This window comes from Rhinopithecus roxellana, chromosome 16, assembly GCF_007565055.1.
Source record: "Rhinopithecus roxellana isolate Shanxi Qingling chromosome 16, ASM756505v1, whole genome shotgun sequence".
Lineage (NCBI taxonomy): Eukaryota > Metazoa > Chordata > Mammalia > Primates > Cercopithecidae > Rhinopithecus > Rhinopithecus roxellana.
In genome coordinates, this window is record NC_044564.1 from 56,009,247 (window position 1) to 56,024,546 (window position 15,300).

Below are 15,300 nucleotides of genomic sequence, written 5' to 3' on the forward strand. Positions count from 1 at the left end.
CTACTCCACTCTTCCGAATTTTAACAGAAAGGGGAATAAAAAGTATTGGTTTTACTGGGTTTCCTATTGACTGTCTTCATTTCTCCAGAGGCAGATTTGTCTAGCTTGTCACTAGACCAGCAGCCAAAGTCTATTTTATTTACTCCAGTTTCCTGTGGGTAATATGGTGAGGAGTGAGAATCGGAATCCTGGGGTTGCTTTTCAAGCCACACAGATTCCCTCCAGAGATTCTGGCATTCCTCTTGCTAACACCCCTCGTCTAGCCCATGTGTACACCTACACATATACACCTACACATATACGCACTGGTTTAAAGGCTGCAAAAGGGCAACCTAAGAACTCTGGCTTATTACTTTATGAAAACAGGATCCCTCATACCTTTGCAGCCCTTCTTACTAGGTTTTCAGGGGCTTCACTAAGGACAAAAGCATTCCTTCTTGATACCTCATAAAATTCGCCACAGTTAACTTAAATAACACCCACTGTTTTCTTGGTAAGAAACATCTGCTAAGGAGGGAAATTATGCAAATACAGCATTCTTAGGATATTAGAAACCCCCTTGCTTCTAAATTCACTGCCACCTGGTACAGCTTTCAAGGGAGCAAGCTTCTTAACTGTTGTAAGCCTCTTGAAGAGCCACTTTAAAAATCAAGCCAGTGTCACAAGTGGGTTAATTACTGAGGGCACAATTGCAGGCACCTATTCGATCCTAAATTGTGGGTGAACATTTGTCATTTTTAATTTCTGTGTAATAAAATGGAACCAGCTTCAACAACTGGTTCTCCAAAGAGTAAGGGCATCATGTTGTTTGTAAACATAGACCAATTACTCTACAATGTCCCACAGCTAAGAGTTTTTTCTAAAACAACCAACAATACAACTATCAGCATTTTTAAATAACAATGCTGACTATTACTAACATTCTTGCAAATAAACTTTCAGTTTTTAGTTAAGTCTCGCCCTAGTTCTATGTGTGGGAGCTGAGAATGAAAAGCTTGAATTAGGCTGGGTGTGGTGGCTCACGTCTATAATCCCAGCACTTTGGAAGGCCAAGGAGGGTGGATCACTTGAGGTCAGGAGTTCAAGACCAGCCTGGCCAACATGGCAAAACCCCGTCTCTACTAAAAATGCAAAAATTAGCTGGGCATGGTGGCACGTGCCTGTAGTCCTAGCTACTGGGGAGGCCGAGGCATGAGAATCTCTTGAACCTGGGATGCAGAGGCTGCAGTGAACTGAGATGGCACCACTGCACTCTAGCCTGACACAGTGAGACTCTGTCTCAAAAAAGAAAGAGAGAGAGAGAAAAAAAGAGAGACAGAAGAGAAAGCAAAAGCAAAAGCTTGAATTAACAGCAAGAGGCAGCAAAAGCCAGAAGCAGCCTAGAAAGACTTCTCAGATATCTCCTAAGATAAGGACCCGCATCATTCACTTCATCTTCGCAGCCTTCCTCGACTGCCCTTCCTACACCTTTTTTTTTTTTTTTTTTTTTTTTTTTTTTTTTTGAGATAGGGTCTCACTCTGACACCTGCACTCTGGACTGCAGTGGTGCAATCAGAGATCACTGCAGTCTCGACCTGCTGGGTCCAAGCAATCCTCTTACCTCAGACTCCCCAGTAGCTGGGACTATAGGCGTGTGCCACCATGCCTGGCTAATATATATATATATATATATTTTTTTTTTATGTTTTGTAGAGACAGAGTTTCACCATGTTGCCCAGGTTGATCTTGAATTTCCGCCTCTTCGATCCTCTTGCCTTAGCCTCCCAAAGTGCTGGGATTATAGGCATGAGCCACTGTCCCAGACCCCTTCCCATATTTTGATATTTTGACAGAACAAATCCCAACAACCCCCAGTACTTCACTGCATTGGGGGATTATTTATTCATAGCCTTGCAGCGGTGGTGTTATCTGCCCAGCAACAATGCATTCTCCCTTCCTCTGGTTACTTTTGGGAAACAACCTCTCCACCAAACTCAGTTGACAAGGTTTAGGAGAGACTGTCCCCACTCCCCATCTTCAAGGATGGACATGATCAGAGCTAATCAGTGCCAACCCCAAGACTTTTGCTGGCAAAAGAGGCTCTTTGCTGCTGGGTTTTCTGACTAGTAGGAGGTAGACTGGAAAGTTGAGGAGCTGCTACACAGGGACGGCACACCTGAGACTAAAGCCAACACAGAACAATGGAGCTGAGTGACTGAGGCCTAATGATAGGTGTTTTTGAACACCTGGACCCATCCATCTATCTTTGACTTTTTAGTTATATTACCAATAAATTCCCCTTTTGCTTAAGCTGGTGTGAATTAGGTTCTTAGTTAATATAAGCACATATCACATTGTATGATAAATACTGTTTACCCAGCTCCCCACCTCACCCACATACATAGTTTCTTGGAGCCTGACAGGGACTGGATCTAATTGTCCATGTGGACCAAGGGCCTACCACAGTGTCAAGAGGGTAAACAATAATTGCTGACAATGAATGATTTAATAGACACCAGGGCTGTTGTAGGACTTCCCAGGATCTCTCACTTAATTCCTTTAACAACCCTGTAAAGCAGATGCTATTTAATATTGCCTGACTTTACAAATAAGGGATTTACAGCATGGAGGTTAAATAGCTTGCCTAGGGCAAAAGAGATGGTAATTTTCAGAACCAGCCTCATTAAACAAATGACAAAATTATAGTAACAGTTACTATAAAAAGCGGTTTGCCAACCTTGTAATTTTATGCTCCAGAAACAATTAAGATGGTTTGAAAGGCCACGCATGGTGGCTTATACCTGTAATCCCAATGCTTTGGGAGGCCAAGGCACGAGAGTTGCTTGAAGCCAGGAGTTCGAGACTAGCCCGTGCAACATGGCAAGAGGCCCAACTCTAAAACAAAAATTTTTTTAATTGGCCAGGTGTGGTGGCATGGGCCTGTAGTCCTGTCTACTTGGGTGGCTGAGACAGGAGAATTGCTGGAGCCCAGGAGTTCAAGGCTGCAGTGAACTATGATAGAACCACTGCACTCCAGCCTGGGTGACAGAGTGAGACCTTGTCTCTAAAATAAATAAATAAATAAATAAATAAATGTTTGGAAACGGTTGCTTCAGATTTTTACTGTATACGTGCCCTATTACAACAACAATAGTAATAGCTAACATTTCTATAGTGCTTTCTATGTGTCAGGCACAATTCTAAGAGTTACCCATATTAATCTTGTAACCCTTTATTCTCTTCCCCAATTTATAGAGGAAAAAACAGGCAGAGGTTAAGCAGAAGGTGAAGGTGAAGATGGTGAGCTGGGACTTGAACTTAAGTATTCTGGCTTCAGAGTCTGTGTTCTGCCCATGACACTGTTCTGCCCCGATCAGGATCAGTATTCAGTAAGTACATAAATGAAAGGGGAGGCAGTAAATCCTCTGTAAGAAGTGGGAAGGCTCAGTAAGAAAACTGGACTATTTCTTAGCCTAAATCAAATACTCATTTAGTATAGTTCCTATATGTGTTGCAGACAAAACAATGTTAAAATGTAAGCTTTTAAAGACTGCTAGCCAATTACAGAGTTGGAGGGATTAGCCGCCATCTGACATTCTTCCACACCATAGCATCCTGTATTGGCAAATGTGGTGGGCAATATTAGGTTTGCCTCCCCAGCATTCATTCCAGCCCTCCCTCTGCTACCAACGATCCCCAGCTTACAATGATTCAACGCAGGATTTTTCAGTTTTATGATGGTGCGAAAGCAACATGCATTCAGTAGAAATTGTACCTCGAGCACCTGTACAACCATTCTGCTTTTCAATTTCAGTACAATATTCAGCAAATTATGTGAGATATTCAACACTTTATTACAAAACAGGCTTTGTGTTAGATGATTTCGCCCAACTGTAGGCTAATCTAAGTGTTCTGAGCACGTTTAAGGCAGGCTAAGTTATGGTGCTTGTATTTTCAAATTACAATGGATTTATCAGGACGTAATTTCATTGTAAATTGCGGAACATCTGCACATAGCAGAGTTTGGGTGAGACTGTCGCACTGCCAACTCTAGATGTGGACTAGTCAGTGTAATTAGTGTAATCATTCCCACCCCAATGACTGGTTCTGCAGTGGGCAGTAACCCAAGCCTGTAACAGTTAGTGCCAGGCATTCCCTGACTGCAGTTCAAGTTGGCTCCATCTGAGTGGTGCTCTGGGCTTCTATTCACTGGAGGAAAGGTTACCCCTCAGCCCTTCATAGAAAAGGAAGCCCTGGCTGTTCCTGCAAATGTCTGCTACCATGCAGGAAGCCTAAGGACAAAGCCAATGCACACAGGAAGGCAAAACCAAGAGAATGGCTACACTGATCAAACTCAGGTGTGACTGAAGCCCAACTTACCTTCTGGACTTCTGTTACACAAGTTAATGTGTTTCCCTTATTACTTAAGCCCATGTGAACTGGGCCTTTTGGCATTTTAGTATTTCAGCTGTAGAGGAAGGAAAATCAAAACTAGACTTAGTGCACCATTATGCAAGAGAAGTTCTGAAAAGCAAAAACTCACTGGTAATATTCCAGGACTGGCTTTGTTTGGTCTTCATAAGCCTTTAGTCTCTTGATAACCGTCTCTGGTTTATCATCCTCACGCTGAATGAGGGGCTCCCCAGTCAGGTCATCAATGCCCTAAACAGGATTAGAAGAGACTAGTATCAGATATCCTATTTCTGAAGGATATTTTCATAAGCAGTTCAATTATTTTTAAACAAACATCTCTGTGCAAGTGCCAAGCACAAAAATGTGCTAACTTTTAAATAAATGGAATTCAACCTCAAGAGAGATCATCGCAACAGAAACAGGGGATGCCAGTTTCATTTCCACAGTTATCAGTCACTTTAGCCTTAGAGTAAAAGGTTTTCTAAGCAGCCTCTAAGTAAGTTCATATATATACAAAAAGATTCAGCTATAAACTGGGAATTTCAACTGCAAGTCCTAAATAAACCAAGGTGTTATGAATCTCTATCAGCCCAATTCCTAACACACTCTTGGCAGAGTAGGAAATCAACAAATGTTTTTGAATGAGTAACAAACCCCTATTGCTCCTGGGGCACTTTTAACACCAAGCTCAGTGGACTAGATCAGTCAACAATACCAAGTAACCTGAGAATATACCCTCGGGAGTTTTGGTCTGGCAGAAGATTTCCAAGTTCACTAAACTTATGTCTGTTAGGGCAAGAGGACTCAGGGACAGTATGCTATATGACAGTGCCACAACAACTACTCACCACAGTTTTGGGAGGGTTGAATTCAATGTTGTAGACTCGGCCACTGGCGGGATGAATCCAGCGAGCAGTAAGGCGTTGTTTAATGACCTCAAAGGGCACATTCAGGTTAATCACTGTGTCGATTTGATAAGCTCTATCTAGGGCTTCTGCCTGTGCAAGGGTCCTTGGAAAACCTTTATAAAGTAAAAAAGAAAAAGAAAAAAGAAAGGAAGTATAGGGGGAGGGGGAGGGGGAGGGGGAGGGGGAGGGGGAGAGAGAAGAAAGAATTAATGTTGGACAATCTGAACAAAAGGAATGAGGCTCACCAGGCAGGCTGATCACAGCTGCAGTGCAACTGTGATGGTGACCTGTCAACTTGACTAGGGCATTGAGTGCCCAGATATTTGGCAAATATTATTCTGGGTATATCTGTCAGGCTGCTCTTATTATGAAATTATCATGTAAATAGGCAGACTGATAAAGTATATTGCCCTTCCTAATATGGGTGGGCCTTATCTAATCAATTTTAAGGCCTGAATAGAACAAAAGGCTGACCCTCACCCAAAAAACAAAGAATTCCTCCTGCCTGCTACCTCTAACTGGGCCACAGGACTTTTCCTGCCTTTAAACACAAGCTGAACTCATGATCTTCACTCAAATTCCAGAGGCTGGCCAGGTGCAGTGGCTCACGCCTGTAATCCCAGTATTTTGGGAGGCCGAGGAGGGCGGATCACCTGAGGTCAGGAGTTCAAGACCAGCCTAGCCAACGTGGTGAAATCCTCTCTCTAAAAAAAATACAAAAATTAGCCCTGCATGATGGCAGGTGCCTGTAATCTCAACTAGTTGGAAGGCTGAGGTGGGAGGATCGCTTGAACCCGGGAGGGGAGGTTGCAGTGAACCAAGATCGCACCATTGCACTCCGCCTGGGTGACAGAGCGAGACTCCTTCTCAAAAACAAACAAACAAACACTCCAGAGGCTATTTCTGAAATACGACAAAATGAAACTAAAGTCCAGCTAAAGAAACACTATTAATGCAAAAGGACAAAACCCTAACAGATAAGCAGATGTGTTACATAGCTAAACAATGTAGTTCAAAAATAGACAGGCAAATGTACCTAATGAGTGAATTCAGAAATACACCCAAACATATTAGGGAATTTAAAATAATACTTTGATCACAAACTTTTGACTTTGCAATGCTGTTACTAAGGACATTTTGTCCAGAATACCAAAAAAAAATTAAAATTAGTAGAAATAATATATTTTCAAAAATGACAAAAGTTAGGCCAGGCATGGTGGCTCACACCTATAATTCCAGCACTTTGAGAGGCTAAGGTGGGAGGATTCCTGGAGCCCAGGAGTTTGAGACCAGCCTGGGCAACATAGCAAGACCCCTTCTCTATAAATAAAAACAACAACAAAATTAGCAGGGCATAGTGGCGCATGCCTGTGGTCCTAGCTACTCAGAAGGCTGAGGCAGGAGGATCGCCTGAGCTCAGGAGATCAAGGCTGCAATAAGCCATGATGACACTGTGGTACTCCAGCCTGGTGACACAGCAAAACACTGTCTCCAAAAAAAAAAAAAAAAAAAACACGTTAAAACTGCACATGCATAATTTGTTAGAGCAAAAATAATGTCTGAAAAATTACATTTTCTTATTAACAATGAAATGTGGAAAAATTTGCCAGTGATCTAGACCTTATAATGTGCTAAAATGACAATGATAATGACTAAAACTATACCCAGGAAACCTGGATTTTAGAGGAATAATGGCCCCCAAAGAAAGCTTATAATGGCAAAATCTCGATCTATATAATTTTATAAAATAAAAATATAAAATTTACACTGAAGTAAGTCACCCTGGTGAAAACAATTTTAGTACATTTAATAATAATAAATGGAGTTTAACAGCTAAATCTCAAGCACTTTCTAAATGCAAAGTACTGTATGTTAAATGTTTTACAAGGATCACTTCTTTTAACCATCATAACAACCCTAAGAGACATACTTTATTATTCCCACTTTATGAATGAGGAAACTGAGGTACAGTGAGGCTAGGTAACTTACTTTAGCTCACAAAGCTTACAAAGTGATGGAAGTGGAATGTGAACACAAGCTGTCTTACCCAAATGTTCCTCAGTAGATTAGTCAAATTATGATACAGACACAAAATGCAAGCCCATGCATCTTTTATTTCATGAGGCAAATCTATGTGTTAAATATAGATTTATTCAATGAAAAAGCAAAATGCAAAACATGGTATGTGTATGTGTGTGTGTATCATACAAAAAAAAAATATATATATATAACAATATTAGATACCACTTGTGGGGAGGGGAGCTAGAAACTTAACTCACATCTTATACCAAATATAGTAGCATCTGCGGGTTCCACATCTGGGCATTCAACCAACTTCAGATCGAAAGTATTCAGAAAAAAATGGATAGTTGCACCTGTACTGAACATGTAGACTTATTTTTCTTGTCATTATTCCCTAAATAATACATTATAACAACTCTTCACATAGCAATTACATTGTATTAGGTATTACAATAAATCTGGAGATGATTTAAAGTACACAGGAGGCTAAGCAGATGTTACATGCAAACACTACACCATTTTATATAAGGAACTTGAGCATGCATGGATTTGGTATCCACAGGAGGTGGGTGGAATCGATACCCCTGAGGCTACTGAGGGACAACTGTACATTTCTGAATGTGTATGTATATGTTTTTAAATCATTAATTATAGAAAAAATCCTGATGAATTACATACTAAGAAATTAAAAGTAATTGTTACTAAAGGATGCGATCATTAAGGATTTTGAGGCTCTCTGTGAAACATTTACAACTTTCTTAATTTTTTAAAAGGAAAAGGTATTTTTGCAATAGAACAATGACAAAATCACAAACATTAGTGCTTCACATTCCCGGCCTGTCCCATCTGGCTCAGTCTTTGGCCTTCCCCCGAGACCCTTCCTGCTTACTGTGGGTTGGTGTCGTGCATGACTTGACACTTTCCTGGGGCAGCATCACCAACCTACCTTGGTTTACCTTCTTCCTGCTGCCAAAGATGACCTGTCTCTCCACCCATGTAATCCTACTCATTCCTCAAGACCTCCCACAAATGGAAATGTTTTTCAGCCCCTTCCATCTCATAAAGAAGCAAGATTTTTCATTAAACTTTTTAAAACAAAATTTTTAATTCTGAACCATGCAACATATTTTGTTTTAAAAAGGGGAAGAGGCCAGGTGTGATGGCTCATACTTGTAATCCCAGCACTTTTGGAGGCCGAGGTGGGCAGATCACTTGAGGCCAGGAGTTTGAGACCAGTCTGGCTGACATAGTGAAACCCTACCTCTACTAAAAATACAAAAATTAGCCATGTGTGGCGGTGGGCACCTGTAATCCCAGCTACTCAGGAAGCTGAGGCAGGAGAATCACTTGAACTGGGGAGGAGGAGGTTGCAGTGAGAGGAGATCACGCCACTGCACTCCAGCCTGGGCAACGGAGCCAGGCACTGTCTCAACTGAAAAGAAAAAAAAAAACTGCCTACCTCTCCACTACATTACTCTCTGTTCACATCAAATTATTTTTTTCTTTTCTGAGACAGAGTCTCGCTCTGTCTCTCTGGCTGGAGTGCAGTGACGCGATCTCGTTTCACTGCAAGCTCTGCCTCCCAGTTCAAGCAATTCCCGTCTTAGCCTCCCGAACAGCTGATGTTACAGGTGTGTGCCATCACGCCCGGCTAATTTTTGTATTTTTAGTATAGATGGGGTTTCACCATGTTGGCCAGGCTGGTCTTGAACTCCTGACCTCAGGTGATCCACCCAACTTGGCCTCCCAAAGTGTTGGAATTACAGGCATGAGCTACTGCCTCTGGTCCACATCAACTTCTAATTTACCTTTTAGTACTTATGTCTGGGCTTATCCAAGTTTTTGTTTACTTGATTACTACTTGTCTTCTACTAGAATGCACTTTCCACAAGGACAAGGACTTCAGAACCTTCTTAGATAAAGCAAGCAAGTCAGGGCTGCAGGGCTTGGTGAGGGCAGCACTGAGTGCATGCATGCCTGTGTGCAAAGGTGGGTGAATGGGGTTGAGTAGGAGAGAAGACTAGATTAGCTACCCTCTTCCAAAAAAGGATATTATGACTCAGATCTTCTTGAAGAAAAGGCTTATCCCAAGTTTATCCCAGTTTTAGTGAGAACTCTGGACTCAACTGAAACAAATCTCTTTTGTGTCCTCTCTATATTAACAAAACTAAAAATCAACCTACCCTCAAGGATTCTGCCATACCTCTGGCTAGAGAAAGTTTACAGCTTATTGTAAATTACTCTTGGGTCCTGCTTCTTCTGTGGTGATCCTCCCATATCACAGAATATTCTCAAAGAAAGGGGAAAGGAACTAAAGTTATATCTGATGGGATCTTAGAAATCATGCAATTCACTCCCCTCTTTCCATTTGGATATAGAACTGGTCCCAGAGAAGAAGACCGGTTTCAGGATAGTCCCAAGCACCCCTCTCCCCCAGCCGCCATCCTTGAAGTCCGTCCGAAGCTCATGAAATGCTCATTATCCTGCCAGCACTCATTATTTTGGGCAGGTGAAATGCTCATGACACTCCACTTACCATCCAACAGCCAGCTATACTGGGTGAGATTTTTCAGCTCATGAAGGGCCAGCCGAGTCATGACATCATCTGGGATGAGTTTCCCTTGATCAATGAAAGCCTTGGCTAACACGCCAATTTCTACAGCAAAGGGGGAAAAAAATCAGTAAGTGCATTTGTTTTATCCCATTCCAGGCACCTCGGAATGAGTTGCCCAAAGGGGAAGTCTGTATGGCATACTTATATGAAAATGTGCATCACCAACTTTTCTGATAAAAACAAAGGCTACGGCTGGTTGCAGTGGCTCACACCTGTAATCCCAGCACTTTGGGAGGCCGAGGCGGGTGGATCACCTAAGGTCAGGAGTTCAAGACTAGCCTGGCCAACATGGTGAAACCTCATTTCTACGGAAATACAAAAATTAGCCAGGCATGATGGCGGGTGCCTGTAATCTCAGCTACTTGGGAGTAGCTTGGATCTAGGCAGAAGGCGGGAGAATCACTTGAACTCAGGAGGCAGAGGTTGCAGTGAGCCAAGATCGCACCATTGCACTTCAGCCTGGGCAACAGAGCGAGACTCCATCTCAAAAACAAAAACAAAGGTTACAAAATAATCTAAACTTCAGATTCTTCATTATGGAAAAATATATAAATGTAAATATATAGACAGAAAAGATATTGCAAAGGTATAGACCAATATGTTAATAGTAGTCATCTCTGTGTAATAGAATTGAGTGTTTTTTAAAAATATGTATGTACTTTTCTGTATTTTCTACCAGAAAAAACTATGAAATAGCTGAAATTATTTTCTTTTAAAATAAGAATTTGAAATCATCATTATTCTGAAATGATTCAGTTTAAACGCCTGCTATCATGTTATTGCGGAGACTTTTCCAATCCTGTAAAACAGGTGCTGCTATTGTGACACAATTCCATTTTTAACCAGATTAGCATTGTGATTATGTCATATTTTTATTAACAAAACACGCTGGAAAATGATTTATGAACAATTTAATAATATTACCTACAACTATATGTCACTCTTATGCAACAGTATTTTAATTTCTTCATGTTCCCTTACCAAACTATTTCTATATCTTCAGAACTGTAATACCATCATAATCTGCATATCTACAATTTTATGTTCTTTTTGTCACTTAGCATTATTTAGTAAATACTTTTCAGTGGTTTTATATAGTCATTTCAGGTAACGATATTACACTCCAAATATATTTAGAAATAAATATATAAAAATACACTTTATTACAGCAGTACTGTTGGACATTTAAATTGTGTAAATTAGTCTTGATTTTTCCTCATCACCAAAGACTCTTGTTTTTTTCCTTTTCTTTTTTTTTTATTTCTCTTTGGGCGTATTTGCAATGAATAAATTCCCAGATGTCAGATTAAAGGGTCAAGGTATATATGAACATTTTCCTAACTCTTGGTATGAATTGCCATACTGACCCCAAAACAAATTCTAAATTGTCAGATTCATGAAACTTTAGATTTTTAACCAAGAACAGATTCTAAATTGTCAGATTCATGAAACTTTAGGCTTTTAACTAAGAACAGTAACTGCATGGACACAGGCTGTCATGTGGCAGGTGTGCTGCTGGATTTGCAGACTGCACTTAGAAGAGGGTTTGGTAGATGTAGAGCTCAGAACACACTAAAACAGCCTTATACTTAATGTGTGAACCTCTTTGTCTCCAGGCTTTTGACCACTGCTCTGGGGAGGGAGAGCTTCAACCTCATCAACAGCATTTGGGAAAAAAAAATGTAAAAACATGCAATTCTCTAGGGCCAAGTCCCAAAAAAACCTGTTATTGGCCTCTCCCCTCACCTCTCACTCTTCAGGCCAAGCCCTCTTCTAAATCCCCAACCAGCTGCAACAGATGGGTTAGAAGATGGGGTTAATTAATAAATTACTTAATTTTATCAGTATATGAATAAGCCATAAGAAAAGATTCTCTTGCCACTTCTATATAATATTAGAGATTCTAGCCAAGGCAATTAGTCCAGAAAAGGAAATAAAAAGCATCCAGAAAAAAAGAAGTAAACCTATGTCTAAAGCCAAGGGTTTGAGTCCAGTCTAGGCAACATGGTGAGACCCCATCTCTACAAAAGATTTAAAAATTAGCTGGGTGTGGTGGCACATGGCTGTAGTCTCAGCTGCTCAGAAGACTGACGCGGGAGGACTGCTTGAGCCCAGGAGGTCAAGGCTATAGTGAGCCATGATCATGCCACTGCACTCCAGCCTGGGCAACAGAGTGAGACCCTGTCTCAAAAAAAAAAAAACAAAAAACAAACAAACAAAAAAACCCATAGAATTGAAAGTCCAGAAATAACCTTCAAATTTATAGTAAACTGATTTTTAATAGGATGCCAAAATAAATGAAGAAAAAGTAGTCTTTTTAACAAATGCTCCTGGGACACATAAATATCCAGATGAAAAAGAAAGAAGATGGACCTCTACTATGTATATAAGTTAACTCAATATAGGTCACAAACCTAAACGTAAGTGCTAAAGCTACTAAACCTTTTTTTTTTTTTTTGAGATGGAGTCTCACTCTTGTCACCCAGGCTGAAGTGCAATGATGTACTCTTGTCTCACTGCCAACTCCCCCTCCCAGGTTGAAGTGATTCTCTTGCCTCAGCCTTCTAAGCAGCTGGGATTACAGGCGCCCACCACCATGCCTGGCCAATTTTTGTATTTTTAGTAGAGACAGGGTTTCACCATGTTGGCCAGGCTCAAACTCCTGACCTCATGATCTGCCCGCCTTGGCCTCCCAAAGTGCTGGGATTACAGGTGTGAGACACTGCGTCCAGCCTAAAAACTCTTAATGGAAAACACACGTATAAATCTTCATCACTATGCATTAGGCAATGGTTTCTAGATACCAAACCAAGAGCACAACTAAGAAAGGAAAAAAATAGATACATTAGACTTCATTAAAATTAAAAACTTTGTGCTTCAAATAACACCATTAAGAAAGTGAGGCCGGGTGCAGTGGCTCCTGCCTGCAATCTCAGCACTTTGGGAGGCTGAGGTGGGCGGATCACCTGAGGTCAGGAGTTCGAGACCAGCCTGGCCAACATGGTGAAACCCTGTCTCTTAAAAAAGAAAAGAAAAGAAGTGAAAAGACAATGCATAGCCTGGGATGGAAGAGCAATTTTGCAAATCATGTATCTCGTAAGGAATTGTATCTAGAACATTTAAAAAACTCTCATAACTCAACAATTAAAAAAAATTTTTAATGGGCATAGGATCTGAATACACATTTCTTCAAAGAAGATATACAAATGGCCAATAAGCGCATGAACACATGATCAACATCCTTAATCATTAGGGAAATCAAATGAAAGCCACAATGAGATACCACTTCACATTCACGAACATGGTTATAGTCAAAAAGACACATACAGGCCTACCCTGGAGATATTGTGGGTTTGGTTCCAGACCACCATAATAAAGTGAATATGTGAGTCACACAAACATTTGGGTTTCTCAGTGCACATAAAAGTTACATATTTACATTACATTGTAGACTATTAAGTGCAATAGCATTATGTCTAAAATAACAACGTACCTACCTTAATTTAAAATAGTTTTATTGCTAAAAAATGTTAATGATCATCTGAGCCTTCAGCGAGTCTTAATCTTTTTGCTGGTGGAGGGTCTTGCCTCCATGGCTGATGGCTGCTGACTGATCAGGGTAAAGGTTGCTGAACGATGAGGTGGCTATGACAATTGCGTAAAATAAGACAACAATAAAGTCTGCCTCATCAACTGACTCTTCTTTTCACCAACAACTTCTCTGATGCATGCAGTGTTGTGTGATAGTATTTTATCCACAGTAGAACTTCTCTCAAAACTGTAGTCTATCCTCTCAAACCTGCTGCTCCTTTTTCAACTAAGTTTAAGTCATATCCTAAAACCTTTGTTGCCATTTGAATAATGCTCACAGCATCTTCACCAGGACTAGATTCTATCTCAAGAAACCACGTTCTTCGCCCATTCTTTAGAAGCAACTCCTCATCCATTCAAGTTTTATCATGAGATTGTAGCAATCCAGTCACATCTTCAGGCTCCACTTCTAATTCCAGTTCTCTTGCTGTTTCCACCATACGTGTAATTACTTCCTACACTGAAGGCCTGAACCCCTTAAAGTCATCCATGAGGGTTGGAATCAACTTCTTCCAAACTCCTGTTAATGTTGACACTTTGACCTGCTTCCTGAATCATGAGTGTTCTTCCTGACATCTAGAATGGCGCATCCTTTCCCTAAGTTTTCCTGTTTACTTTGCCCAAATCCATCAGAGGAATCACTATCTATACAGCAGCTGAACCTTATGAAATGTATTTTTTAAATAATAAAACTTGACAGTTGAAATTACTCCTTGATCCAAGGGCTACAGAATGGATGCTGTGTCAGCAGGCATGAAAACAACATGAATTTCCTTGTATATCTCCAGCAGAGCTTTTGGGTGACCAGGCGCATTATCAACGAGCAGTAATATTTTCAAATGAATCTTTTTCTCTGAACAATAGTTCTCAACAGTGGGCTTCAAATAGTCGGTAAACCATGCTATAAACAGATGTGTTGTCATCCAGGCTTTGTCATTCCATTTACAGAACACAGGCAGGGTAGATTTAGATAATTTTCAAGGCCCTAGGATTTTTGGAATGGTAAATGAGCATTGGCTTCAACTTAAAGTCACCAGCTGCATTAGTCCCTAGCAAGGGAGTCTGCCTGTCCTTTGAAGCTTTGAAGTCAAGCACTGACTTCTCTTCTCCAGCAATGGAAGTCCTAGATGGCATCTTTTTCCAATGCAAGGCTGTTTTGTTTACATTGAAAATCTGTTTGTTAGTGTAGACACCTTCATCAATGATCTTAGCTAGATTTTTCTGGATAACTTGCTGCAGCTTCTGCATCAGCACTTGCACTTTCATGTTACAGAGACAGCTTCTTTCCTTAAACCTCATGAATCAACCTCTGCTAGCTTCAAATTTTTCTTCTGCAGCTTCAACACATCTCTCCGCCTTCACTGAATTGAAGAGAATTAGGGCCTTGCTCTGGATTGGGCTTTGGCTTTAGGGAGATGTGGCTGGTTTGATCTTCTATCTAAACCACTCAAGCTTTCTCTGTATCAGCAACAAGTTTGTTTCACTTTCTTGTGCTCCAGTGTTCACTGGAGCAGCATTTTTAATTTCCTTCAAGGTCTTCCTTTGCATTTACAACTTGGCTAACTGGTACAAGAAGCCTAGTTTCAGCCTGTCTTGGTTTTCAACATGTCTTCCTCACTAAGCTTAATCATTTCTAGCTTTTGATTTAAAGTGAGAGATGTGCCACTCTCTTCCTTTAACTTGAACACTTAGAGGCCACTGTAGGGTTATTAATTGGCCTAATTTCAATATTGTGGTGTATCAGGGAATAGGGAGGCTCGAGGAGAGGGAGAA

At 40.7% G+C, this 15,300-nt stretch overlaps 1 protein-coding gene across 1 annotated transcript in view; it reads right to left on the reverse strand.

The window, feature by feature from the left end:
• Positions 1-15,300, reverse strand: part of AK3 (adenylate kinase 3) — a 32,623-nt gene that overhangs the window by 2,472 nt on the left and 14,851 nt on the right. The window contains exons 2-4 of the mRNA XM_030919878.1: positions 9,859-9,978; positions 5,241-5,413; positions 4,523-4,641 (exon numbers count right to left, since the gene is read on the reverse strand). Of these exons, the coding sequence (XP_030775738.1) occupies positions 4,523-4,641; positions 5,241-5,413; positions 9,859-9,978 (412 nt within the window). The remainder of the gene's footprint in view (positions 1-4,522; positions 4,642-5,240; positions 5,414-9,858; positions 9,979-15,300) is intronic.